This window comes from Lichenostomus cassidix, chromosome 10 (genome assembly GCF_008360975.1).
Source record: "Lichenostomus cassidix isolate B80296 chromosome 10, HeHo_3.0, whole genome shotgun sequence".
NCBI lineage: Eukaryota > Metazoa > Chordata > Aves > Passeriformes > Meliphagidae > Lichenostomus > Lichenostomus cassidix.
Genome location: NC_139491.1, coordinates 20088480 through 20114999, shown reverse-complemented (window position 1 = coordinate 20114999; position 26520 = coordinate 20088480). Strand labels below are relative to the sequence as shown.

Below are 26520 nucleotides of genomic sequence, written 5' to 3'. Positions count from 1 at the left end.
ATTTTCTTGTTCCCAGCAACACCTCCCAGTTGAACACAAACATCATAGCAGGGTGAGATACCTGAACTACCAACCAGACTCTGCAGTCAAGAGTATGCTTTCCACCTCCTGCCCCTCTCTCCCAAAGAGATTCCAAGTTCCTAAAGCAGGCCACAGGACCACATGCAGGAGATGCCCATCTGGCAAAGGTGGTCCAAGGCTGATTTTAAAAGCATTTCCATGAAAATTTCTAGTTCTGTAGGTTTATCAATTTAAGTGCATAGAGACATCCCCCAAACCTAGTTTACCAAGCACAAAAATATTGTGACACATGCTGAAAGAGACTCATTGACAATTTCCTTCACTTGAGTAGAAAATTAGGCTAGTATCAGGTCAAGTTTTCGGTCTGGTACAACACATCAGGAAGAGACGGAATTTCTTCAGAAGAACCATCAACAACAAGCTGCAGCTGGTGAAGATTTAAGTGAGAGAAGCCAGGAGTGTTACTCTGGATTTCCCAACATACCTAAACATTTTCTCACCTCTGACATTTGCAGAATGCTGCATTCCATGGTACTGCACAATATGTCAAGCTTTTGCTTTCAGAAAACTTAAAATGGGAAGAGCCCTTCTAATGACCTCCCAAACAGAGTGGTTTGGAGGCATCTCCCAGCAGTCCCCTTTTGCCCTAGAAGCAGCAAGAAGGGGTCTGCTGAAGTTAAGCCTCAATAAAATCAATATATCTGTTGTACCCCTGCAAATTCAGAAGACCAACCCTCAGAACAAGGGAATCCATAGGAGAAATGCCAACAGTTCATAGCTGGAAGCTCTCAGAAGGACTGAGGCTGTGCTTCCTAGTGCACAGTTTATTTCTAGTCTGTTTCTAATAGCAAACTATATTTCCTTAGGAAAGCTTTGGACCTTGTGCCTAAGGGGCTCACTGGATATACTCTCCTCCTTCCAAAAATTACAGACTTGTTTCATGTCTCTCACTGAGTAACCTGTTGGAGTAACTAATATGAGTGAGGAGGTCAGGAACAATCATGGAGTTGTCAACAAGTACATTGAGAGAAGAGGTGTTTAGAGTCTCCATATTTAAAGAACAAAATCTCATCAGCAAAGGAGCTACTTGCCTCTACATCAATGTGCTGCCATGCCCCATCACCACAATACCTTAGCACCAGCCCTCTTTTTTTGGCTTTGGCTTTGGCTTTGGCTTTGGCTCCTCCTCCTCCTCCTCCTCCTCCTCCTCCTCCTCCTCCTCCTCCTCCTCCTCCTCCTCCTCCCTTAACCCCTTCCTGCCCAAGAGGAGATTTTAGCTCACTGGGCAGTGACCAGCTTTTATTTCAGATGTTGACAGACACAGAAATTTTTCACTGCTACAAATGCAGCTGTGCTCTAACCATCTACAGCCAGCAAAGACAGACAGAGTTGGCTCCAGTAGGACAGCCTTAGTCTTCAAAACTGCGCATTCCTGCGTTATGGAGTCCAGGATTAGAGAAGCAGAGATTAGAACAATAAAATGTAGCTGGTCCAAACAGCAACCAGCACATGCCATCTTCTCATCTTTCATTTGCCTGGTTTGAGACGTTAACTTATGCCTTTGCCTCTTTACACTCTCAGGTGTTTCCCCCCGCCCTTATATTAAAGCTAGTCATCATGCAATTTCTGATCCTCTACTTGACATTCTGACAACAGTGGGCTTGTTATCCTTGTTATCACTTGCTGCAGAGTTTAACTGGCACAAGTCCAGCAGGTGAGGCAGGACCAGGTTATTCACTGAAGGCACTGTTACCTGTCACTATGCACGTGAATTTAGCATCAGAGTCCTCGGACACAGCATGGGATTTGATAGTGGTTTCAAATAGTGGCTGTGTTTCCTCCGTCAGCTGAGAAATGATTGCGCAGAAGGTGCTCCTGGAAGATTCAAGAAGCATTTCTTAGAGATAAAAGCACCTGAAAAATCAAAGGGTCCACCTTGTCTCACCTCAACAGCCTGTGTTCCTGTTGTCCGTGCCCTCTTCCCTCCCATCGTCCCCACACTTGCTCACAGTGTCAGGGCATTTGACCGATTTCTCCCTCCTAAGATGACTGTCAATTGAAGGTGTCATTCAGGAGCCATTCCCTTTGTCTTAGCCTTTACGGCTATCAGGGCAATGAATGCTGACCCATTGCATGAATGAAGACCCACTTTAGCTCTTGATTGCACTAAAATATCTCTTTGGCCAGCCAGCAGGCTTAGAGCCTCACCTAACAAAGTCAGTTCTCAGTTCTGAACCATAAATGTTTCAACAGTTATTCTGTTCAATGGGATTTTTCTTTACTTCTGAAGAATTTGTGTCATTTCAGGCCAAATGTGAATTGAACATGTCTCTGGAACACAGCAGCCCTCTTAGAATGAAGAAAAGCTGCCAGCTGTGGGACAGTTGATAGAGGAAGACCTGAGTCTGGCTAGCAGCTTTCTGAGCTCAGGAATTAGCCGAAAATCCCCTGTTTAACCCCTCACTGCTGCAGGTAGGCACTCACAATCCTTACTCCAGCTCATGCTCTGACTTCCAAGTTCATGCTGGGACACCCAAATAGCTAGAACTATCCAAACAGTGCAATCTGTGATACTCAAAAGTGGACCATGGATTCTCCAGGCATTTCAACACTGTTCAATGAGTGCAATAAATCACTATATTCACCCAGCGCTGCCAAACCTGCTGCAGCATCACTGCTGCAGCAGCGGGCTTTCTTAAATAAAGGGTAATTATTTAATTCCAAATTGGGTTTTCATTCAGATAATGCTGAGGCTCTTGGAAGGGAAGAGCTTCTTCCTTAATTTTTCCCTCTGCAATTAAAACACTACACATTTACAATAGGAGAGGGGACCCCAAGGTCTCAAGTGCAAGGATATTGGAAGAAACACAAATATTGCAAGTGAACCAGTAGCTGGCAGCTCTATTTATATAATTTTCAGCAGTGAAAGACATTCCTTAAACAAGGGATCAGCTTCTGGAAACATGCAAGGGGTGGAATAAATGCCCAAACCACTCCTGACACAGCTCCACCACAAGCACAAGGGCTCAGAGTATGTGGCGGGGGTTCCAGGAGGGAGACCCCAGCCTCACAAGCAGCCCTGGCTTGCAGGCAGGATGCTGGTGCTGCTGCCAGTCATGCTCTATCTGCTAAGGAAGCAAACTGGTTCAGGGCAAACGAAAAACCCCACATTCAGCATTGACCCAGCAAGGGCAGGTGCACTGAGAGGGACTAAACACACATGGCTAAAGGTGTCCGGAGAGCTCCAGCCACAGCAACTGCCTGCTCCATCCACCCTGAAAACTTACCTGGAGGCTGCAGTGTCATTGTTTTCCCTCTGACTTCCTGCTGAAATGGGTTTGTAAGCTATACAGGGGGATGAATCCTGGAGTAAAAACCCACTGGGATGCAGCAGGAACCTCACCCAGCTCCCAGGCACCCTGTGTTGGATGAGGGTCAGGACAGGGGAAGCTCAGGATGCTGCAAACCTGACTCATCTACTGAATGAGGGTTATAAGCATGGTCTGTATCCAAACACATGTGTGGGATGGGGTAAAAAAAAACCAGATTACACATCTCAGACTCTTCTGTGGAAATCAATGGTTACTAGGACACTGGCCCTGGCAAGCAACTCTTCACTCAACTATAGGGCCAGGAAAGGGCTGTGGGAGTCAAAAGGTGTTTCAAACCAGAGCAACCTTTCCAAACTCCAATCCCAGGGAAAAAAATGCCCATTTCCACAGAGCAAGGCAGACAATCCAGTACAAGGCAGTTACTGGTAGGGTTTTGATGATCCTTTCAATACAGACCCCCACCCCATACCAGTAAATGCCTTTCAGATCCACATAAAGGAATTTCCCAAGCATCAACCAACATTTCATACCCCAGCACGAGGGCAACTGGATCAGCATCTTACAATCACGTGATGCAAACACACATAGTGACACTCGGGACCCAGTTTAATCCCAGCACCACACCAGCAGGCAGCACCAGGAATAAGTCCGGTCCACTCAGTGCAAACCCCACAACCAGGTGAAATACATACAGCAAGGGCTACGGAATGGCTTTGGAAAGCAGCTGTGGTTGGAAGCTGGGGGCTCCATAGGCTCAGCAGATGAATCAGAGACTTGACCAATGATACTTGGCAGGAAGCCTGAAAGGTCTATTGAGTCTTTCCAAGAATTGACTGTGTTGGTCACAGCAGGATTTGAAGGCTCTGGCACTGTGGGGCTCTCAGCTGACTCACTCCAGCTGCAAGGAGGCTTGTCCAATTCAAATTGCTTTCTAAACCAGTAATTCGAGGAATTGGACACAAAGCACTAGCCACTTTTCCTCTGGGCCTTCCTGGAGCTGCATCTTTGGGGTAGAGAAAGCCCTGGAAAAGGCCCCTGGCAATTCAGTAGCCTTCTCAATTAAAGAGGGATTTCCATACAAAAGCCTGCTGGGAAAGGAGATTTGAGAAGAGTATTCCTCTTGTCATAATTTTCTTTTTATGACTTTTTGATTAGAAATCCCAAAACTATAGAGGTGTTCTGGAGAGGCCTTTCCCTCCACGGTCATTCCTCTACCTGCCGGCGCAGCAAACAGAAATGCCAACTGATTTCCAAATGTGTTCTTTTGCCAAAGGCAAAGTACAGCTGTAAAACTGTATTTTGGGGCAGAGTCCAAGTGAATGAGGATCCTCACAAAAACGGCTGGGGGAAGAAATTTTTTTCTCTGGATATCTCAGGGCAGTCACATCCAATTTTTAATGTCTCTGTATGGAAGTCTCACTTTAATATAAAGAAGTAACTGAACACCCATCCTTTGGCTAAGAAAGACGAATATTTCTTGAACCTTAATACAGGAATTATGACGAACATTTACTTTTCTTTCCGCAGTTCAAGCAAGTGTTAGGGATCAAATCATGCAGAATAAAGCTGTTAGATCACTTCAGGGCTCTCGACTGATTAATTAATTAGTACCAAAACATTACAGGTTAATTGTGTGCAGACAGATTCAGAAAAGTGTTTGGTCAGAGCAGTTTAATGCAATGTAGTTTTACCTTCCTAAGCTGGAGGGAGAGAATCTGCTGCTTGATAAGCTAAGCAAAAAACAGCATAAAAACCATTAGAGAGAGAAGCATGGAAAGGAGCTGAAATAAACAAACCATTACAGAGACATATTAATGATGAGTCGTTTTGCAGAGGTCAGAGTTCCTATTAAAAGAAAGTACAGCTGCCTTAGGCTGCCTGCCAGGACAAGCAAGCCATATTGTCAATTGAAATCAAAGGCTGTAAAAATGAAATGGTCGTTAACCACACAGAATCAGTGTCAGGACGTTTCCACAAGAAGGTTTCCAAGAAGCAGCACCTTGAGCCTTCCATGCACCATCCGCAGCATTGTGCTCAAAGCAGGCAACTCCACCACAGGAGACGTCCAGTTAAATGCAGGTGGAAGTACGGATGTGACCAGCCCAATTCTCTGCTGGCAAGCAGATGGCCTGAGCTGGTGCCCTCTGTGCTTCCAAGGACAGCTCCTGGGAGAAGCTGAAAACTCTCTGATCACTACACATTGCTTTCCAGCTTGCCAACCAAATCACTAAAGTCTGGTAAAACATTAAAATAAAATAACAGAAGTAGACTTTACAAGAATCTACAGGTTTTGCTTTCTCTGCAGGAACATGTAGTAGCATTAACCAATTCAGGGAACCAAATCATACACGTAGGTCCTGCACAAGACATCTGGATGAGCTACTTACCAGTGGTCACCAGCTCTCCCAAAGTAGTGTCTTCAGGGACTCCTGCCCTAGCCAAAAGGCCACATTGCTGGACCATGGCAGCAGTCCCTTGCAGGCTGTAGGAAACAACCTCTGTGCATTGACCTGCAGCAGTCAGGAACAGTTCCTCAAGCTTTGAGCTGACCCATATGGCAATCAAAAGTCTAAAACTAACAGGGACAAGCTAGACAGCAGCATGTAAGCTCAGTGATTTAATTGCACTGAGGTACATGTTATGCCTATGCAACAATCTCACCATATAGGCTCCAAAGAGGCTGCAGTGCAGGCATCCCCTCTGGGATGTACCAAGCCAGACTGCCACATCCCTACATGCAGACAGATCAAACCTTCTCAGCCTCTGTTCTGAAGACCAGTGAACTACCAAACTTCAGTGCTCTAGGATGGTGCTACAGAAGACAGCAGAAAGAACCCCACAGAGGTCCACCTGAAGGTTCACCTCTTTACGTCTCCTACCCAAATGTGTGAGTCCCAGTGTGAGTCCCTAGCAGGACTCCAAGTCTTGCCCTAAAAATGACCACAGAGATACTCTGAAAACTGCTCCTGTCAACTGTACATTCCACCTGTGAAGGCAGAACCTCCACGTGAACAATAAGAAAAAAGTCCTGACACTTTACACTAATAAGCGCACATTTCCATTGAGATGAAAATCTGTAGGGCTCACTGACTCCTTTCTTTTGGGAGAGCAAGAACAGCAGATGTTTTGGACAGTTGCTCAGGAGCAGCTTTAACCCAACAAACATGAGTGGCACTTGGCCTTTTGGCAGCAGCTTCACCCTCTCCACCCCCAGCCACACGATCCTGGTCTGTTCTCAGCACCAACTGCTGGTCATGCAGCAAAAGGATGTGCAGCTTGGGTGTGATCCAACTGGGAAAATCAAATGCTCACAGTTATAGGCTGAGGATCACTCACTCACCTGATCCATCTTTCATGAGCTGTCCTGGTCCACGGGAGAAGCCAGGAGCTGTGTCCTTCAAGCTGAGCCCCACCTCTTGCAACATCCCTGTGAGCTCCTTGCCCTTTGTGGCACTGCCAGGTGCAGCTTTCCATTACTTGCCTTACTGACCAACACCTCAACTTGTCCTCAACACTCACAGACACCCTCAGAACTTCCAGAGCTCAAATTGCACCTTGTGCTGCTCTCACCCTATCCTGACCTCCTGAGGATCCAGGTTCCTCCTCCCCACACTCCTTCCAAGCACAGCCACCTCAAGTGATCCCGGGGCAGCTACATCCGTATGCTCTGGGCTGCCCCCAGGCAGCTCTGTCTATCTGGAAACACAACTCATGGCTTTAACTTGTCTCAACCACCAACTTTTCAACTGTAAACAAACCCCAAAACATTTTGCTTACCACTGCAAGGGAAAAACATCTTTTTACCCTCCAGGAATACTAAACACCTTGAAGAAAGTTCCCAAAATCCTTGCTAGCTAGAATATTAGTGTAGGCAGTAGTGTGGTTGGTAATGATGATTTCTTGCCTAAGACAAATAGGGATTTGTCTTGGCTTGGACATAAAGAAAATAGCAAGAGTCAAAACAAAGGCTGGCTGTGCCATGAACCCCTTGTGCTCATGGATGTAATCAAACAGTAAGCACTGACAGCGCTTTCTTTTTTTAATCCCCAGTATTAAGACAACATGGGCTTTATTCACTGCACATCCTGAGACAGTGCTGAACACTGGACTGAGGGTCTCTTGAGGAGCCTTGATACTATCAGAAAAAAAAGACCATCATGTATTAATTAAAATTTAACCTCAATATGCTAAATTTGCTTTTCAGACTAGAGATTTAAGCCCCAGAGAGCATGTTCAAATTCTGGATGCTGCAGCCAGCACAGCCCTGCCTGCAGGCAGCTGGCACTTCACTTCAATTACATTCCAGCAAATCCATGTAGAATTGCGACAGCACAACTACATCAGAACCCAATCTACCCTGCTGGAAACATGGGGCTCCTGAGCAGGGCACTAGATGCTCCAGCATGCCTGGTCAGATTCTCTCTGGGACTGGGCTGTCTGTGCCCCAGGCACCTCAGGGACTTACTAGAACACACAGCACAGGGCCCTGCTAATGAAATGCGGCATCAGCAGTGTACGGATCTCCCTCGAGCAAGCTCGGGGCCATTACAGTTATTGGATAAAGGCAAATGCTTATGTTATCCTGAGGAACACATCTAAAGTAGTGAATCAAGGCCTCAAGTACAACTTTTCCTTCTTTTGGAGAAGCAGACTTCAAAAAGGTCTGCTCCAGGCATGCCCAGCACTGATGGGATGAAACCTCCTCAGGCACCTCCCACTGACGAAGAGAAGCTAGTTTACAAGTTTATAAGCTAGTTTATAAGCTAGTTCTGAAAACACAGTTTTGCTCTTAACTGCTGGACCATAGCATTACACCTCACTACCACGTCCCTTCTACCAGTCTCAGTTCTTTGTTAAATTTCATTTTATCATATGATTTCAAACTCCTTTGGCCATTTGTCATCCTCTTACAGGTTTAAGCCCTTCAGCTATTCATAATTTTCTTTGGAAGTGAAGACAGCCTTCCCTATTTTTCTTGCACTTGCCAAATTTCAGTCTTTCAAGGGCAGGAGGCAGAACTGTCAACACCATTCACTCTTTTCAACCTCTCAAGTTGATGGTCTAGGCTGGTACATTACCCCACCGGCACTGAAAAGTTAGCCGCTTGAAAAACATAGATTTTCAGTCTGGCACCTTTTCTATCCCTCTCATGCAATCACTCAATGAAATTACTCTCTTTCGGTATTTCTTATCCCTGAGATAAAGAAATCTTTCTCCTTCCAGTTCATTCCTCACATGGAAGTGAACAAGAACTCAGGAGACCCTGAAATAGGCTTGACAGTGGCTCCATCCTCATATGGACAAGCACCTGGACTCAAGCTGCCCAAGCTGCAGCAGTGATCACTATTTTTCGGTGCTCTTCCAAACCATGAAAATTGACCCACACAAGCTGTCCAGTGAAAGACCAAAACAGAAAAACATGTCCCTGACAGCAAAGCTGAGACTTCCAAGTTGTATTTTGAGGGAATCAGCATTGCACAAAAGCTCCTCGGGAAGCCCATGGAGAGTAGGGCAGCCTGTCCATCCTGGGAGCTGGACAGAGGGACTAGCAATTCCCTACAGACACTCCCCTTTGCTGGCTCTCTCATCTGTGACATTACTGGGCATGTTTTGCACACGCAGACTTCCAAGTATAAGGCTTCCTATGAACTTGTCTGCCTCCAAGGTTAATACTACTTGAGACAAATACAAACCACTCCGAATCCTGCCTCAGCTGTCAGCAGCGAACCGTTTTCAACTTCTAAAAGCCAATACTGAGGCTTTCACATACGCATGGCTGTGCTCATGGCTGTGCACTCCCTGTACACACAGAGCGAGTATGCTGGTGTTCATATACCATGGCAGGAGCTATCAGCAGGCCTGTGATAAAGCAGCTCTGAGTGCTGTGTTGCTGTACAAGACACATTGCTATTACATAGACTTGAAAACAGATGTACCGAGTCTTTGCTTGTCAAGGTCACAGACCAAATCGATGTCAGAGATGCAGAAATATGGCAATTTTTTTCTGCAAGTAATTTACTTTTTGCTGAGATGAACACGGACTTGCGTGTAACAATTCAGGGCTAGATTTCAGTAACAGAGAAGGTGGAAAACAATAAATTAAGTTACAAATTCCTGTATCAGCCCCTGTAATGCTCTGAAGATGGTTCAGATTTGTGTATTTTAACTCTGAATTATTGTTGTCTCTATGGCCCAAATTAAACTCAGAAAGACACCAAGGAATGAGAAATGACAAAGCAAAGCAAAGTAAATATTGGACAATGAGATGCCCAGGAAAGGTGACATCCTTCTGGCCACTCACTATGCATAGAAAAGAAAAAAAAGAAAATAAAATTGCCTGTAACAGCCCTTCCATCTTCCTCTTCTTGGACCAGGTGATGCTGCGAAGTGTGAGACTGAGTCAGTGTAAGATAACAACCTCATTCACTAAAGACCTTCCTCCCCTCACTGAAAGAGAGCAAGAGTAGAGCAGGTTTTAATTCCATTCCCTGGGAACTGCCTCTGCTGTGCCATGAGAGGTGCCTCATTTGGAGATGACCACACTCTCCCTTCCATGCAATCAGATGGTATCCCTGGCCTGGGAAGCATCTCCTTTTATAAGGTTTCCAGAGAAGAGCACAGTTCTCACATGTGATATACTCTGTATATTAACAGTGGCCCTGAAGGGCATCTGCTCATCAGCCTACACACTCAGCTCCGCTTGGCTTTCTAGGGGATATGGACATATGGACAGGAGGCTATAGAAAGGGAGCTGAAAAATCTCCCCTTAGAAACATTGGAGATGGTATTCAGAGTGCACAACTGCCAAGGAGCCCCACTCAAACAAGACACTACTGTGCAGGTAGTTACAGCAATGAGAAACAGATGCCTTTGTCCTACAGGTCACAGGGTCTGGAGATGAGTCATTGACGCCTTTAGTTTCGCCTTTCTAGTGGGTACTGGCTGTCCCTCCTTCCAGAGTTTGGGATATTTCCATTCCACAAATCAAACTGACTGAGTGCTCTCAGGTGCCTCAGCTGGTATCTGACCAAGGGGTTACACAGCATCTGACCAGGGGATTACACCACTCCTTGCCAAAAGCAACATGTGGTGTAACAAGGGGGTTACACCACTCCTTGCCAAAAGCAAAGTCCAGTCGGGCATTACAGGTGCCCAGCTGCTAAAAGAGGGAACTCCTCCAAACTAAACCTGCTTTTCAGGAACCAAGTGCTCCTGAGTTTCCAGCATGCTTTATTATAGCAACAGATCTTTCTCCTTCATTTGATATTATGTGCAAAGCAAGAGGGACAAGATTGGGAATGGTTTCCAGCCAGAACAGCCAGGTGGCAAGGCTCTCTCCACAGCTCAACTGCCACCTCAAGCAGAGTCGTCCAAGAAAAGACCAGACGCAATGTCAATACACTCTATAAATATCTGCATACGATGCAGCTATGACAGTAGAAAGATATTTAAGCAAGGAGGCAATGCTCTAATGAGACTGAGGAGCAGACACTTGCATGAGGTAAGAGGTGCAGAGAGGTCTGCCTAACACTCAGATGAAGGTTTTATATACAATTGCATCTCTCTGCACAATACACTCTCCAGACTCACTAGTTCTTACAAAAAGGACACCTAAAAAGACTTCTTGAGAGTTGTGGCCCATGAATGCAGCTAAGGCAGACCCTGGACAGGACTCACAGCTCCTGCTCTCACTTCATGAAATAATTATAGTGAAGTGCTTTGAGACATAAGAGGTTTGTTTAAAAAAAAACCAACCAAATAGCTATCCCAAAATAAAAAAAATCCTGTCAGCAGCCAGAGCAGAAGGCAAGTCACTGTTGCCATAAGCTGCCCTTCACACTGTCCAATATTGGGTATGTTAAAAGACCAGCAAAGGAAAGACACTGAGCTGTTTGCTCACAAGGAAAATCCTTCCAAAACACTAGTTCCCGAGGGCACTAAGAGTAAATACCCTGAATATGCTGTTTAATAAAGGGATGATGTTCTCTCTATGGTCATTTTCAACACCTCTGTTCTTTTGGGCCCTATAGCACCACCTCTGGAAAATTCTACAAGTTAAAACCCTGAAAAATCATGTTCTGTTTACCAAATTCATATCCTTCCATTTACATGACAATCCTTTTCTCCTAGGATTAGGGAGACCAAATAAGACCATCCAAACTGCCCTCAACATAGAATCACAGAATGGTTTGGGTTGGAAGGCACCTTAAAGCTCATCTCGTTCTATCCCCTGCCATGGGCAGGGACACCTTCCACTATCCCATGTTGCTCCAAACCCTGTTGAACCTGGCCTGGAACACTTCCAGGGATGGGGCAACCACAGCTTCTCTGGGCAACCTGTGCCAGGGCCTCCCCACCCTCACAGGGAAAAAAATTCATCCTAATAGCCCAACTAACTCTGCCCTCTGGCAGTTTGAAGCCATTCACCCTTGTTCTGTCACTCCAGTCCCTTGTAAAGAGCCTCTCTCCATGCTTCTTTTAGGCTGCCTTCAGGTACTGGAAGGCCACAATTAGGTTTCCCCAAAGGTTCTCTTCTCCAGGATGAACAATTCCAGCCTTTCCTCATGGCAGAGGTGCTCCATCCCTGGACTCATTCCAACAGCTCCATGTCTTTCCTGTGCTGGGAAGCACAGAGCAGAATGTGTTCCCAAGTCACCCCAGACGGATTTCCAACCTCAGTTTCTTCTCCTGAAGATCCTTCCAAGTCTGCATGTACCTCTACCATATTACTAGACTCTCTACTGCTTTGAGAAGTGGTGAAGAGAACAGGCAAATATTTTGGTTAAACACACTTGATATATACTTATAGAGACAGAAACAGAGAAAGCTGAAAAAACCCTCTTTTTTTTTGGATCAGAATATCCATTTTTGTTTTCTAACCAACACAGCAGCCTCCCACAGCAATCCTGTGTCTGTATCACTTGTCCCATTGCCTTTGTTAGCTTCAAACACAGCAAATCCAAATCCATTCTGTGTGAAAGAGAGCTGCTCAGTATTATCTGCTGTTCGGCATGCTGCTCATCTTGCTTTTCAAGTTCTCCCAGGCAAGCTCTCCAGATGTTCCTGGATTTAATTAAACTCGTAATTGCTTTCTGAAAGTCTCCTTGCTACACCATTCCACTCGGTCTCCAGAATTGTTATGATACATTATTTAATTACAACACAAAAAGCCCCACTTCATTCAAGCCCTTGTCCTGCATTTTAGACAGCAGTTTCCAAAAATTCTGGCTCAAGCCCTCAGCACTGGTAGGGCTCTGCAAGGAACCAGACTTTTATATGCCTCCTCGATAACTCACTAGGGAACCTGGAAGTTGCCATGAACTCAGGGAAAGGTCAGTTTTGCCATTTAGCGATTATTTAGTCACTGCTTCTTACAACAGAAGGGGCAGACAGTGGAATTAAGAGACAAAATGAAATTGCCTTGCCACAGGCTTTGATGATCACGTACATAAGTGGGTTGGAAAAATGATTTGACAATTTGTGGAAACAGAATGTGCTGCTGATTTAAGTGGGCAGCACAGTGCCCCTCTGCCAGCACTGGGCTCCCACAGATGGAAACTGGGGTGCAGACATGGCAGCATTAGACTGATAAGCTCAAGAGGTTCAGGGCTCAGAGCTCTGCAGCCCTGGGCTGGATTTACCATGCCTGAGCCACAGCTTCAAGTGGTGGTACAGCCAGAAGACACCAGGTGCACTGCCTGCATGGGTGCTACATCACTCCATGCCTTTGTCAGCAGAGGAAACTTCAGGAATCCAGCTGGGAGCACTGAAGGTATTGGTTGCAGGATGGATGAACCCTCCTTTATGGTTAAACTGATTAAAGCTGCAATTTGAGCATAGTCAGGAGAAATGAAAGTTAAGCTATAGGCAACCGAAACACCTCGACATCTTCTTTATTAAAGCTTCTCTCTGCTTGTAATCCACAGAATGGAATCACTGGGCTCAGTTAAGAGATTTCCTGTCCGTGCCACAATTTGGGGCCACAGGCTGTAGACCCTGCATGGGCATTTGATGGTGCTGAAGATGTCATGGTATTCAGCCAGTCTGCAATTAACTCACACCCCAGAACAGTACCGGCACAAAGGTACGGAATTTAGGCAATTTCACTTTGGCATTACCCCAGTTTTAACATCTGACTCCCAAGCAGCACTTTTTTATCTCTTTCGGTCCTGTGTTTATTTTTATGAGGCATCAATGTTTGACACGCTGGAAATGGATTATTTATAAACCATCAGCAGGCAAGAGGCACACTTGTTTGGAGATCTCATAGACTGAAGAGCATTACCAGTGAATTCAAAGCAATTTCGAGGCTTTTTTGAATGCCTCACACAATCATCGACACCTTGGGCGCTGCTGGCACGTCACCCTGTAATTTTGTGTTTGCTAACCTCAGTCAGGGTCAGCTGACAGCATGTTTATCATACCTTCTCCCCTGCGAACAAAGCCCTATTCCTACCCCAGACCCTCAGTCGGAGGCCATTTCTGACCCAGGAATGCTGTTCTCATTACAGCTCGGCCCCTATCTACATTGTAGAAATGCCTTTTTGGCAATAAGATAAGGCACCCGCGCATAGAGCCCAGCAGGCCCCTCATTCTGTCTGGTGAGCAGCTTCACTACAATGAAGACGAGAAGGTCAGTGCTGCTCCCTCAGTTTAACTGGAGACACTTGCGTTTGTCAGGATTTCAAAATGATGGCTTGGACTGAGACTTCACTGGGGTCTGCAGCTTTTTCATGAGGGGAAGAGGAGAGGCAGCACCGATCAATATCTGGTCTCTGATGACCAGCAGTAGGACCTGAGGGAGCACCATGAGGCTGTACAGGAGGGTTTCAGATAGATAAGATTATCAGATATTAAGAAAGGGTTCTTCACTCAGAAGATGGTGGGTCACCAGAATAGGCTCCCCAGGGCAGTGGTCACAGCCCCAAGGCAGCCAGAGCTCTAGGAGAGTTTGGACAATGCACTCAGGCACAGTGTGGGATTGTTGGGGTGTCCTGTGGAGGGCCAGGAATCGGACTTGATGATCCTTGTGAAGAGGGTATTCCATGAGTCTATTCCATGATTCCACCACTTCACACACCCGCCCAGCCATACGCAAAGTGTGATGCCAATAGGCCCTGCCTGGCAATAGCTGCGACACCCCCAGCTCTCTCTGGTAAGGGACTGGTCTATAGCACACCAGCTCCTCTGGAGAGCCCGAGCCATCTCTTGGTTTCCCCATCTGCATCAGCTCCCCGGGGATGGCCAGGCCCCTTGACTACACCACTTCCAGCCAGCCGGCCCTGCGCTCCCTCTGAGGCCGGTGTAGCTTCTCGGCTTGGGTGAAGGCTAGCCCGCCTTCCTCGCTGCACCCGCGGCCGGCCCGACCCGGCCCGGCCCGCCTCCCCCGCGCCTCCGTCCCCCGCCTGTCCCCGGCGTGTCTCCCGCAAGGCCCGCGCCCGCTGTCACCCACACCCACGGCAGCGGCCAGCTCGGGGACAGCACCAACAGCAGCGCCTTCCCTCGGGCCGGCGCTCACCTGTTCTGGGGCCGGATGCCCAGCAGGTAACTCCGCCGGTCCGGCCTCGAGGCCCAGGCCGCGCTTTCGGCCTCCTCCGCCCCGTCGATGTGGCTTGTCTCCCGCCCGTAGAGGCCCGCGAGGGCCCGGCGGGTCGAGCCCATGGCCGGAGTGCGACTGCCCTGCCCTGCGGCCGTCGCTGCCCGCCCTGTCACTCACCGCCGCCGTTTATAGGCGCCCCGCACATGCTGCTGTCAATCCTGACGCAGCGCCCGGCCTCCTCCTCCTTCTCCTCCTCCTGCTATCGCTGCCAGCTTGAGTCCAGCTTTTGAGGAAGTAAACTTTTTCTTATAATAACCTCCCGACCGCGGGTTATTTCTCACACCTCGAAGCTCTCTGATGACTAGTGACAGAACCCGACAGTGCAGCATTAAGCTGTGTCAGGTTTAGGTTGGATATCAGGAACAGGCTCTTCCCCCAGAGGGTGGTTTGGCACTGAACAGGCTCTCCAGGCTGCCAGCGCTCCAGGAGCTTTTGGACAACACTTTCAAGCACGCAGTTAGATTGTTGGGCTGTCCTGTGCAGGGCCAGAAATTGGACTCGATGGTCCTTGTGGGTCTCATGCAGTTTAGGATATTTCATGATTCGTGATCTCTAAGGATTAGCTACAATATCCCCTAATTCCGTGCAGGCACAAGGCTCCCACCCTGGCTTGGATGGTTGCACCACTCAGTGTGGTCATGGCAGTCACATCCTCCCATTTGGGTCTCATGACTTGGCAGCCTGTTTTTTATCCCAGAATGCCCAAGAGAAGGTTTGTGATGGTATTTATTTAGTCTCCGTAGAAAAGACAGCACAAAAGAGAGATACAAAAGGTCACATGTCACAAACAATTACTAGCAGTGATTTTATACCAAAGGAAAATGTAATGAGTAATAAAACGGGACTTTTTTCTTGTTCTACTTTCTTCTTGCATGTCAGGCTGCTGTATCATGTGCTGCAAGCATGTCACTGGTGGCACCGCATCCCTCCAGCACTGGAATGATGGATGGAGCAGATTCACTGTGGGTCAGCTGCCCATGGCTGCACAGCAGTGATTGCTGCAGGAGCAGGAAAATTACGGCAAATTGCTCCATTCTGGGAAATTCAACAGGATTAGAGCTGATCCTCCCTGGGCAGGAGAGGCAGCAGATGTGGCAGCAAGCAGCAGGGCAGGTGATGGATCACAAACTGATTTCTTTTCCCCATCAAACACTGATTTGGAAGTTGACTTTGGATAGGCACTGGCACCAGGGTGTGCACAGACACACGGAGTGGGTGCATCACCTATACAAGTGACACAACAGTGGCAGGTGATCACATTATCAGGCATATAAAATTGCAGGATTTGTGATACCAGAGGGGATACTTGATCTTGGCAAATGCGAAGGAGATGGACCTCCTAAGACATTTGGATGTGGTTCTAGGAAATATGGGGAAGGGTGGTCCCAGAGGGCTTACTGAAGACCTCACCTTCACCAGGCAGTGAAATAGCAGATGAAATTGCGTAAAACAAATGTAGCATGATCCATGGGGGAAACCACAATACTAATTTTCGATAGGCAGCAGTGGGCTCTGTGTGAGCTAATGTCACTTAGAAATAATACATCTTAAAAAGAATATAGCAGACCCAAAACCCCCCTAACGCAGAACTCAGAGAAGGGCAGCGGGAATGAGTCAAGGTCCAAACTGGCTGCTGCAGGAAAGGTAACTACATGGACTGTGACTCTTCAGCCTGAGGTGCCCATGACTGAGGTATATACAGCTGAGAAGGACAAGGAGAACAAGACTGGAGCATCAAGTCGAATTAGCAGGAGGTAAAATAAGTGAAAGGGAGATGTTTCCTCCCTCCCCTTGGCTTTAAGCTACTCCCACATATGGATGTGGCTGTTCAATGTCAATTGGGGTAAGTAAAATCCACAAGATAGAATCTGTGGAAAGAAAATCTCCTGCAGTTCATACAGGATGAAGATATTGCCTTCAGTTCAAGAAATGTTTGAGCTACATAAGAATATTCAGTGTGTGCATGCCCTGATCTCAAAGCCTTTGTTCTGCTCTGGCTGCTGTGCAAATGTGGGAGGCAGGATGTGCTGGGCTGGGAGGACCCAAAGTGGCATTTTCCTGCTCCCATCCCTTCCCACCCTGGTCATACCATGGTTCGCCGCCTCACCCCATCAGTGGAGAGAAGCCTGGATAGTGAGCGCAGGTTTAGCTCAAATGTGACAAGAAAGATCCCTCTGTGGTGTTTGATCCTCCCACCAGACGCAGAGGGGTTGTATTCTTTTTCTGCCCTTTCAAGCTCTGAGTGGTTCTTGTGCCTGTTGCCTGCTGAGACAGCTTCCTCTCACAGCATCTGCTTTCCCATCAGTCTGCTCAGAGAGTGACAGTGCCCTCTGCTCCCGGCTGTGGAGGAAATGCATTCAGCTGCTGGAGCCTGAGCCAGCGAGGCACTAGGCTTCTGTCCTCATTAGCAAAGCTTTCTTCCTCTGCCTGCAAATCCAGCACCGACTCACACAGTTGCAGATGCTTTCTCACTCCTCTCACGCAATTTATCCTTCCCTTTCTCACCCTGCACCCTTAAGTTCCTCTCATTCTAAAATGACAGGCTTCTTCCTACACTCTGACAACAAGCTCTCACCTCTGGTTCTTCCCCGAATATTCACAGACGGTGCCAGGGCAGGGCTGTGACAGAGGACAAGCACAATGCATTTTCTGAGGAGGTATTTGGAGGAGGATTCTCTCTCTTAGACCTGGAGAAACAGTCTACAGGGAATGCAGCAACCTCCAGCTGTTTGAATAGATGCTGCATTAACCAGAAGTGTCATCTTTAGTTCTGGGAAAGTGTTTGGGATAATTTAATAATCATTTTTCTTAGCTACCTGTGCTGCATGGATAATGACTGCAGCATAAACGTGACATGGAGCTGGTGGCACATCCTCAGCCAGAACCTTCATTTACAATCATTCATGCGTTTTAAACCTGAAAGGGTGTATTTCCAAATGCCTGGCTGGACCCTCAAGAAAATAGGAAAAAGGAGGGTCTGTGTGATCTCAGACAGCTGGGGAGATTAACACAAAGGTCCTATGCTAAGCATCACCTTTCCTGTATCCATGAAAGGAGAGGAGCAGTCCTTGTTGGAGCAGGAATTGCTCTGGGTCGCATTGAATAGACAGGGTGTAGCAGGTTTTCCTGGTTTTGCAGTGTAACTATCCCATTCTGCACAAAGGAAAGGACATGGAGTGAGAAAATCCTTACTCGATCCACCAGTTATGTTGGATTTGGCTTTTTCCTACTACCCTCTTCTCCATCTGTTGTGAAAGAAAAGCAGCAGGTAGAGGTGCATCTCTCAGTCTTGCTTATTCCCTCCAACCCTGTGGCACAGCTCACCCCAGCCCTGGGTTCCATAGGGCATGGATCCATGAGCACTTGGCCACAATTGCTTCTCTCCATCATCGTGACGTGCCCCTGTTTATGCCATTCCATGCTGCCACTTTGAAGAGACAGCCCTGATGGCCTTGCTTTTCCTTGGTCAGCCCATAGTCACTGCTACAGGATAGAGAAATTTCAGCAACAGAGTCAGTCTCTCACAGCCTCCTCTCTAACTTTTCCATGGTCCCCCTCATGCTGAAGTCCTGGTCCCCATTACTTCTGGCAGCATGAGAACCTGCTTCCTATTAATATGGGGAGAAGCCAGCTGGATGCAAATTTGTCTGCCTTGGGAATAGGAACCTTGTCACCCCACATCCTGAGCCGAGAGCAGCTTCATTTTTACAGGCTTTGTGTCATACTCCCTGCCCAGTTACTTCAAAATTCTTTGAGAGTGACAATCAGTCACTCCCTGGCCACCCTCTGTCCTCTCCATTCACCATTTCCAGCTAATTTCCTTGTAGTCCTGCTGCTTCTGGAAAAGTGCTGAGTTTTGGGTTAATGAGACTGACCTTGCCCTAACCCTGTAAGTGCAAGTATGGCTCAGCACCGTGGAGTCCTCCATCCTGGCTTGTGCAACCTCCAGAGGGCTGGCCCAGCACCACTTTCCCCAGGGCCCTCGTGATGCCCGGCCCAGCTGGCAGGGACTTCTTGGAGGAAGTGGGTTCTATGTGCCTGCCCGTGGGAGTGCTGGCTCCACCATGAACCTTTTGGGCCGTGGCCCGAGGAGAGAGGTGAGTGCAACCATGGAGCCTGGGGGTGAGGGTGGTGAGCATGGGGGGTGTGGGCAGGGGGGGAAGAGTCACTGTGGGAATGAGAGCAAGGGTGATCATGGGGACAGGGGCACGGACACCCATAGGGATGAGTCCAGGACACCGGTGGGGACAGGGTGAGGACACCAGCAGGGGTGTGGGTGAAGACGGCTGTGTGGATGGGAGTGAGGTCACCTTGTGGGGAAAAGGGCCGAGGACGCTGATGGGGAGGGAGGTGAGGACACCTGGGGGGAATACGGGCAAGTGCACCCATAGGTGGAGGGCAGTGTGGGGAGCAGGGGAGCACACTCATGCTAAGTAGTTGAAGTCACCAGTCAGAATGGGCACAAGGACACCTGTGGCAAAGGGGCAAGGGCTATTGTGGGGATTGGTTGAGGTCACCAGTGGCGTTGGGGATGAAAACACCTGTGAGGAGGGGGGCGAGAACACTTTTGGGATATGGACAAGTACCCCTGTAACAGGATGGGGCGGGGGACACTGTAGTGAGTAGGGAAGGACACCCCTGTGAATGAGGATGAGGTCAGCACTGGCGGTGGGGAGGTCACCTGTAAGGAGTGTGGGAGGAGGGCACCACGGGAAGGAGGAGCGGACACCCATTGGAACGGGGGGCGAGGTCGCCAGTGGGGTTGGGCGTGAGGACACCCCTGAGGAGGGGGAGGGTGACTCTTGGGCAGGGAGGTGCGGGCAGCCTTGGCATCCGGGCGAGGGTTGCGTGCTGCAGCGTCCCCGTCGGAGCGGGCCAGACACGCGGAGCCGGTTCGGTCTGGTCCGGTCCGCTCCGTGTCGTTCCGGTCCGTGCGGAGCCGCCGCAACCCCGGCGCGTGGCGGCGCCGCCCCAGGTGCCGGCAGGCGCGGGGCGGGCCGGGAGCGCGGAAGTGTGGGGCCGGCGGCAGCCGAGTGCGGGCTCCGGCCCGGCGCCGCAGCCCCCAGCGCGCCATGGGCCGCCGCGCAGGGTGAACGGCTCCTCGGGCCCTCGACCCGCCCCAGTGCTGCCGTCACTCACCGCAGGTGCCGCCGCCGCGTCCCGGGGAGAGGAGCCGCCGTGGTGCCGTCCGGCGGCAGTCCGGGCCGGGGAGGAGCCACCGGAGAAGCGATGCAGGAAGGTGAGTGGCCACGGGGCACTGGGCAGAGTGACCATGCCAACCCCGGGCACTTGCGAGAGTACCCACAGGAGCCCTATGTCATCCACCCTCCCTCCCTCCCTCCCTCCCTTCCTCCCTCCCTCCCTTCCTCCCTTCCTCCCTTCCTCTCTTCCTTCCCTTTCCTTCCTCCCACCCGCCCTCCCTCCCTTCTTCCCTTCCCTTCCCTTCCCTTCCCTTCCCTTCCCTTCCCTTCCCTTCCCTTCCCTTCCCTTCCCTTCCCTTCCGCACAGGAGCATCCCTGTTCTTCCAGTCTTCCTTGCCTGCTGGGATGGGTGTCTCTCTTGAAACCCACCATGCCTGACCATTGGGTGAGAGTAAGACGCTGGGCTGTGACTGCAGTGTTCACACCTCCACATGCCGTTTCTCCACAGCCATTGCCATAACCGAGCAGCCGGTCTCTGTCTCTGTCCCGGTGGGCTACTCCTTCACACTGCGGTGCCGAGCCCAGGGATGCACCTCACTGCAGTACCAGTGGTTTTGTCAGTACCAGGTGAGGATAGGGTGGCCCTGGGTATGGCAACAGGCTGGGTCCCTGCACACTGTGGGGGAGCTGAAGGAGGGGAGGAAACCATCGATTTTTCACTTTTGCTACTCTTACAAGGGGCTTCCTAGTGCCTTCTACTGCCAGCAGTGAGGAGGGAATTGCTGCCCAATGCCTATGTTTTCCCTTTAGTCTGACTGCCACCTGATACCTGGAGCGACCAACCAAGACTTGCCCATCATTGCAGAGCAAACCCAGCTCTATACCTGCAGAATCAATGACCTCCACAGAAATGCCGTCTTCTCTGACTGGGTGAAGGTGGAGGTCCATCAGTGTGTTGCCAGAGGTACAACTGTGTCTTTTACCTTCTTGATGTATTATGGAATCACGGAATGGTTTGGGTTGGAAGGGACCTTCAAGCTCATCTCGTTCTATCCCCTGCCACGGGCAGGGACACCTTTCACTAGACCAGGTTGCTCCAAGCCCCATCCACCTGCACCTGCACTTCGTGCTTCCCATGGGTTTCCCAGAGTTACTCTGGGTATTGAGACTGGAAGAACCCATCTGGCTACTTCAAAACTGACCAAAAGTAACTTGGGGTGTGGTTGATCTTAGAATATTGACTGCACCCTTGGCAGGAAAGAGCGAGAGTCAGGTTTAGGACACCAGAGGCAGGGCTTTGGTGTGGCATTTACTATCACAGGTGTTGCTCCCAAGGGTTCCCTGCTCCCCAAAGAGAAAAGTGCAGTGGTGATGGTGAAAAATGGTCATTGTTTGCTGTACTTGTGGAGTGATGCCTTGTGTTGCTGCCTTGCAGGTCTGCCCCCTCGCCTGTGGCAAGGAGAACCAGTCATTGTCCTCAACCCCAGTGAGCAGTGGGTGGAGGTGGGGCAGCCGCTGCAGCTGCAGTGTGCTGCCATGGGGGTCCCAGCCCCCAGCTACCAGTGGTACCGCAATGGGAACCTACTGGAGCAGCAGAAGAGAAAAAAACTCTGGGTAAGGTTTCCTGGGGATAGTTCAGAAGCTTTGGCTGCTGAGGTGGGTTATAGGAGAAGCTGATTGCAGGGTTGTGAGAAAGCCCTCCATGTATCACCCCACTACTTTAATAGCTGTCTGGATGACTCTGCGTGAAGGGGGAATATGTTTTATGGGCTTCTTTCAAAGTTGTGGATATTCTTGTAAGAGGTAACCAATTCCTAGTTGTGTCAAGGGCTCTCAGCACATCTCTTGTGCCCTTTTACAGCAGAGACATGAGAACAGTTATTGTGTATGTGTGCAGGGGACTGCAGATTGATGGAGCTATGGGAATGCTGTCTGCCTGGTGGAGACCTAGAAGAAAAAGTGGTTGATCCTGGCAGAAAAGAGTCAGGGAGGCAGTAGAAGGGCTGCCTTTATTTTGTGTCACTGGCTGAGTGTAAACCAGTGCTGTCTTCTTGAATCAAGAAAGATTTCCTTCCAGGGCATCATGTGGAGGGCACAAAGACAAGACATTCAGTCTCTTCTCAGTAGTGGTCGTTGGTATTACAGGTGGCCTTAGATGGTATTATATGGTGGCCTTAGATTGCACTTCTGATGGGAAAGCTCAGTCTGGGCACTAAGAAGAAGTTGTTTCTGGAGGTGGATGGTGCTGTGCTGGAGCCAGAAAGGCATCAAGGTCTCTGTCCTTGGAGGTGTTCAGGGCTTGAATAGACAGAGCTATGGCCATCCTGACTCAGTGGTGGCTTTAGTCCCTTTCTGAGCAGGATCCTGGGCTGGAGAACTAGAGTCCTTGCAAACTAGTACTGCTCTAGTTCTTGTCCCTGTCCTGATTCTTAGCGTGGCAAAGTATCTGTGAACAGCAGGAAAAATACTTTGTATTCCATGAACACTAGGGCCTTCAGCAGATTGCATCAAGGAGCTTCATACTTTCACCATAAATAATGTGATTTAACTTTTGATCTGCCTAGATCACCCACGCCAAAGTCAGTGACTCTGGCACATACCTCTGCTGTGCCTTCAACAGTCACGGAGAGCATTGGACCAACGCTGTGGACATTCACATTGGTGAGCAGAGCAGCCCACGTCACTTTGCTGCACATCACCTCGTGTGAGATGTAATTAGAGGGGACAGAGGAATTTGGTGCTCTCTGGCGGCACTGAGCTGGTGAACAAGGACCGTGATAAATAGGATTCCTTGATATTGGGGCTCTGAGGGAGCAAAGGGAGCAGCGGCTGGAAAACCCCCCAATTGTGGTGATGCGCTGTCCAGCAGGGTGCTGCTGGGCCCTGCATGGTGTCAGCCCCCTGCCATGTAAGGGCAGGCTCAGTGCTCTCAGCTGCTCTCTGCTGTTTTCTTGCCATGCCAAGGTGCAACTTTCACAGTTCCAGGCCAAATCGCAGCAGACTACTGTGCCCAGACTGATTTCCAGTCTTGCTGAGATGAAGGGATGTGCTCTCCACAGAGCTGGAGAGGATGGTGTTTATTTGGGAAGGTTCAGGCCCCTCGGGCTGGCAGCTCAGGGCTGATGCTGTGTGAGTGATGCATCCCAGGGAGAGGATATGTCCCCAGAGCCTTGGGCATGCTCCATCTCTGGCTGCTTTGGCCCTCTGCCTTTGCCCTGTGTGAGGCAGGGATAGCACGGGCTGGCTTTGCTGGCTCTTTACTCCATCTAGAGATTTTTCTATGCCATAATGTTCTTATACTGCCTTTTAGCCTGGCTTTAAAATTTCTCCAAAGTGCAAATTGATCCCATGTAGCCAGAGAGCTCTCTGCCTACCTCCTCACAGCTAGCAAAACAGCATCCTGGGGGGACAGATAGTGAGAAAAGGACGCCAGATTGGGTTGGGTTCAATGTGTTACTGCTGGGGAGCTTTAACATGCAACAGATGCATCTGTCAGAGGTAGAAAAGGATGAGGGGTTTTGTTCTGAAGCTTTTCAGGCATTTCTGGCGCATCAGCAGCACTGGTTCAGGGGCCAGAGGTCTTCCAGACTTATGAGATTTATGCAGTTTATCCTTAATTTCTTGTTTTAGAGCATGTAGGGTTCTAGAATTTTCTCCTGGGCTGGATTTTTAAATTTATTTCTAATTTAAATAGGAAAAGCTGGAGCTGTTAGGGTAGTGATGATTTTAAGAGGTTGGAAGTGCTCAGGCTGGAGAGCTGGTGGACCAAAGTGAGTAATATTTGGGGTGGCTTCTCTGAGCCAAAACTGCTAAAAAATCAGGGAAAGGCAGAGCAGGGAGATGGAAGAACTCTGGGATTATTATTGCAATCAAAAGCAAGCAGGGCAACATTCTCTGCACTGCACATTTATGGGGAGAAATGCTCTGGTTTGGAGCTTTTATTTACCTTGAGTCATGTTTCCTTTGCTTTTGCTGCAGCGAGGGAGCAGGTGAGTCACATCAGGTACGAGCTTCTCCATGCTGACTCTCCTTCCCTGGTCTGCTGCTTCTCCAGCTGCTCAGGATGTCATAAAACAGGCTGGATTTCATAAATCCTCCTAACGTCAGACCAGTGTCTTTAAGATTAGCAGTCAGGCTATGAAGGAGTTGCCTGAGGAGTGTTGCTTGTGCAGATCCTCTGTGTGTTTGATCCAGCTGTGCATTGCTGGGGATATTGGAGCGGGATTCAGACCTAGTAATGGGTGCTGGGCCCAGGCTTATCATTTCCCTCTTTCTTTCCCAGGTACGTGTGGCTCTGGAAAATTTTTTGGTGAGTACTGTCATCTTTTCTTCCTGAGCAATTATGCCCTTAATTAAAAGCCAGGCTCCAGCGTGGATGGGTGGACAGGGGATGGGAGTGCTTTTTCTGCAGAGATTGCTGTAAACCTGTATGCCCACAGTGCCACAGGCTCTACACTTTCAGATTAGAGCTGTGCAGCACAAGATGAGTCCCATTCCCTGCCAAGCCCTGATCGTTCTCAGCAAGTGGAGCAAGATTATTCCTAATGAGTAATTGAGTCATAAGTTCTGTGCCTGCCAAATGATTTTAAAAGTATTGTTCACATGACGACTTACCCCTTCTTGAAATACCTCCTCAGAGCAGGGCAAAGTTCCTTCGCTCCCACCACTGCTGAGTGACATAAATCCTGGTTTTTTACAGTGGGAGGTGGGAATAAAATCAAAGCAGGAGCCCAGGGTTTCTCTCCTTCAGCCCCATGAGGGAAAGGACCCCTTAGCCTGGCTCAGTGCATCCCCCTCCCATGCACCACTGACACTCAAAACCTGTGGTCACAGTAGGGCAGGGAGAGTTAAACCTCTGCACTCCTGGGATTTTGGTTGTCAAGTGAAAACTTTTCAAGCCTTTCTGTCAGAATGATCGTATGTGTATTTTGTTGAAGTGTTCAGAAAGTCAGGGGCTTTCTGGAGGGTTCTTCAGGCTTGCAGCAGCCTAGGGTCTATCCTTTCTGCCTAACTCTTTCATTAGATAGCCCATATGCTCACTCCAGCAGGAGGAAGTGAAATCTTGCCTTCCACTGAGCATTTTACAGCTTTTTCACTTGGTGTTTGTTTTAGCTACAGGCAAAATAGCACTTTTAGTGGGCAACAACCACTACCAGCATCACCCCAACCTCATGGCTCCTGTCAGGGATGTGTTTGAGCTGAGTCGCCTTCTGGAGCATCTGGGCTTCCAGGTTGTCTCCCTCTTGGATCTGAACAAGGCTGAGATGGCAACAGCGGTCAGTCGGTTCCTGCAGCTCCTGGGGAAGGGAGTCTATGGTAAGGCCAAGCCAGCTCCACCACCTGCCCATGCTGAGTAGGGATTAGGCAATTTTCTGAAAAACCCTTGAATTAAAAGAGAAGAAATTGAACTTTGCTTTCTCAAGGGGGACCTGCATTAGTACCAGGCTTGGCAGGAGCCCCTGGATAAGTGTGGTTCAGTTTTGGCCAGGTTACAGTCAGGCAAAGTCGATGTTTCTCCAACACATGGCTCACCTCTAACCCCAACAGCATGGGCTCACACTGCATTTTTGGGGACCCTGTGCTTCTGCTAGTGAATGGGAAAGGGAGTTTTGATTTTTCCGTGGATGAAAGAACTGAGGAGACTGACTGATTGCCCCCCTACACTCATGTGTGAGGAGGGGAGCTCCTTTTGAGCCCTGACTGCTGCATCTGGTCATGATTTCCTTGTTTCTCTTTCCTGAAGGTCTAATTTGTGCCCCTGACAACCCTTTTGTAGAAGGGCATTCCCAGCTGCAGGTGGCTTTGGAGTTGGGCTTTGAGCTTATTGCACGCTGTGCTTAGTGGGAAGCGTTCCTCAAACACAAACCCAACCAGCAGATCTTGTGGGTCTTAAAGCAGGTGTCCAGGTCTGGTGGTGAAGGTAACATCTTTGGGGTCCCTGAGATTCTCTCAGCCATGACGGATACCCTGAAATCACCTTGCAGGTGTTTTTTTTTTGCTTCCAAACCTCAGTGTGAGGCTTATGTGCCAACTGTGTGGCACCTAGAGAGTGAAAGTCAGTGTGGGCTGATTCCAGGCTGGCACTCAGCGTGAGGTTTGGAGGTTGAGCAGTGAATGGGGACCTGGCCATGAGAGAAAAGCTGCACAACCACCCAGTTCCGGGAAGCACTGACGCACTGCGAGAGGCTGAGGTGGTAGGAAGGGTCGTGCGCCATCCTGGTTCTCCGGCTGATCGCATCACCTATGACAGCGTATTCCCATGACTTCACTTGCAGCTTCCTTTTGTTGTTGCTCTCTGAAATCCTCTTGTATCCCAGTCTTTACCTCCTCTCCCAGGCCAGAGTCATCCCAGCTGCCATTCTTGCCCTCTATCCATGACACATGAGGACCAAATGTTATTTTATCCATGGCCCTTCCCAAGCATTGG

The 26520-nt window shown here is 49.0% G+C and overlaps 2 protein-coding genes across 8 annotated transcripts in view; one reads left to right on the top strand and one right to left on the bottom strand.

The window, feature by feature from the left end:
- The window catches only part of ALPK3 (alpha kinase 3), a 33299-nt gene extending 18038 nt beyond the window's left edge, over positions 1–15261 (bottom strand). Inside the window, exons 1-3 of one of the 5 annotated variants that reach the window (XM_085071175.1) lie at positions 15070–15261; positions 5045–5083; positions 1775–1896 (exon numbers count right to left, since the gene is read on the bottom strand). Coding sequence is in view for 3 of the 5 variants with exons in the window: in XM_085071172.1 (XP_084927298.1) it covers positions 1775–1896; positions 5045–5083; positions 14872–15014 (304 nt within the window). In the remaining 2 variants the exon portion in view is untranslated. The other 4 variants (XM_085071172.1, XM_085071173.1, XM_085071176.1 and 1 more) reach the window with 4 other exon arrangements.
- A 365-nt stretch (positions 15262–15626) lies between these two features.
- LOC146432955 (mucosa-associated lymphoid tissue lymphoma translocation protein 1-like) overlaps positions 15627–26520 on the top strand; it is a 30600-nt gene continuing 19706 nt past the window's right edge. Inside the window, exons 1-8 of one of the 3 annotated variants that reach the window (XM_085071181.1) lie at positions 15627–19049; positions 20097–20191; positions 20602–20720; positions 20904–21057; positions 21529–21707; positions 22658–22754; positions 24376–24402; positions 25206–25409. In XM_085071181.1, the coding sequence (XP_084927307.1) occupies positions 20182–20191; positions 20602–20720; positions 20904–21057; positions 21529–21707; positions 22658–22754; positions 24376–24402; positions 25206–25409 (790 nt within the window). In that variant the 5' untranslated portion in view covers positions 15627–19049; positions 20097–20181. Of the gene's footprint in view, positions 19050–19930; positions 20192–20601; positions 20721–20903; positions 21058–21528; positions 21708–22657; positions 22755–24375; positions 24403–25205; positions 25410–26520 lie in introns of those variants that run through there. The other 2 variants (XM_085071179.1, XM_085071180.1) reach the window with 2 other exon arrangements.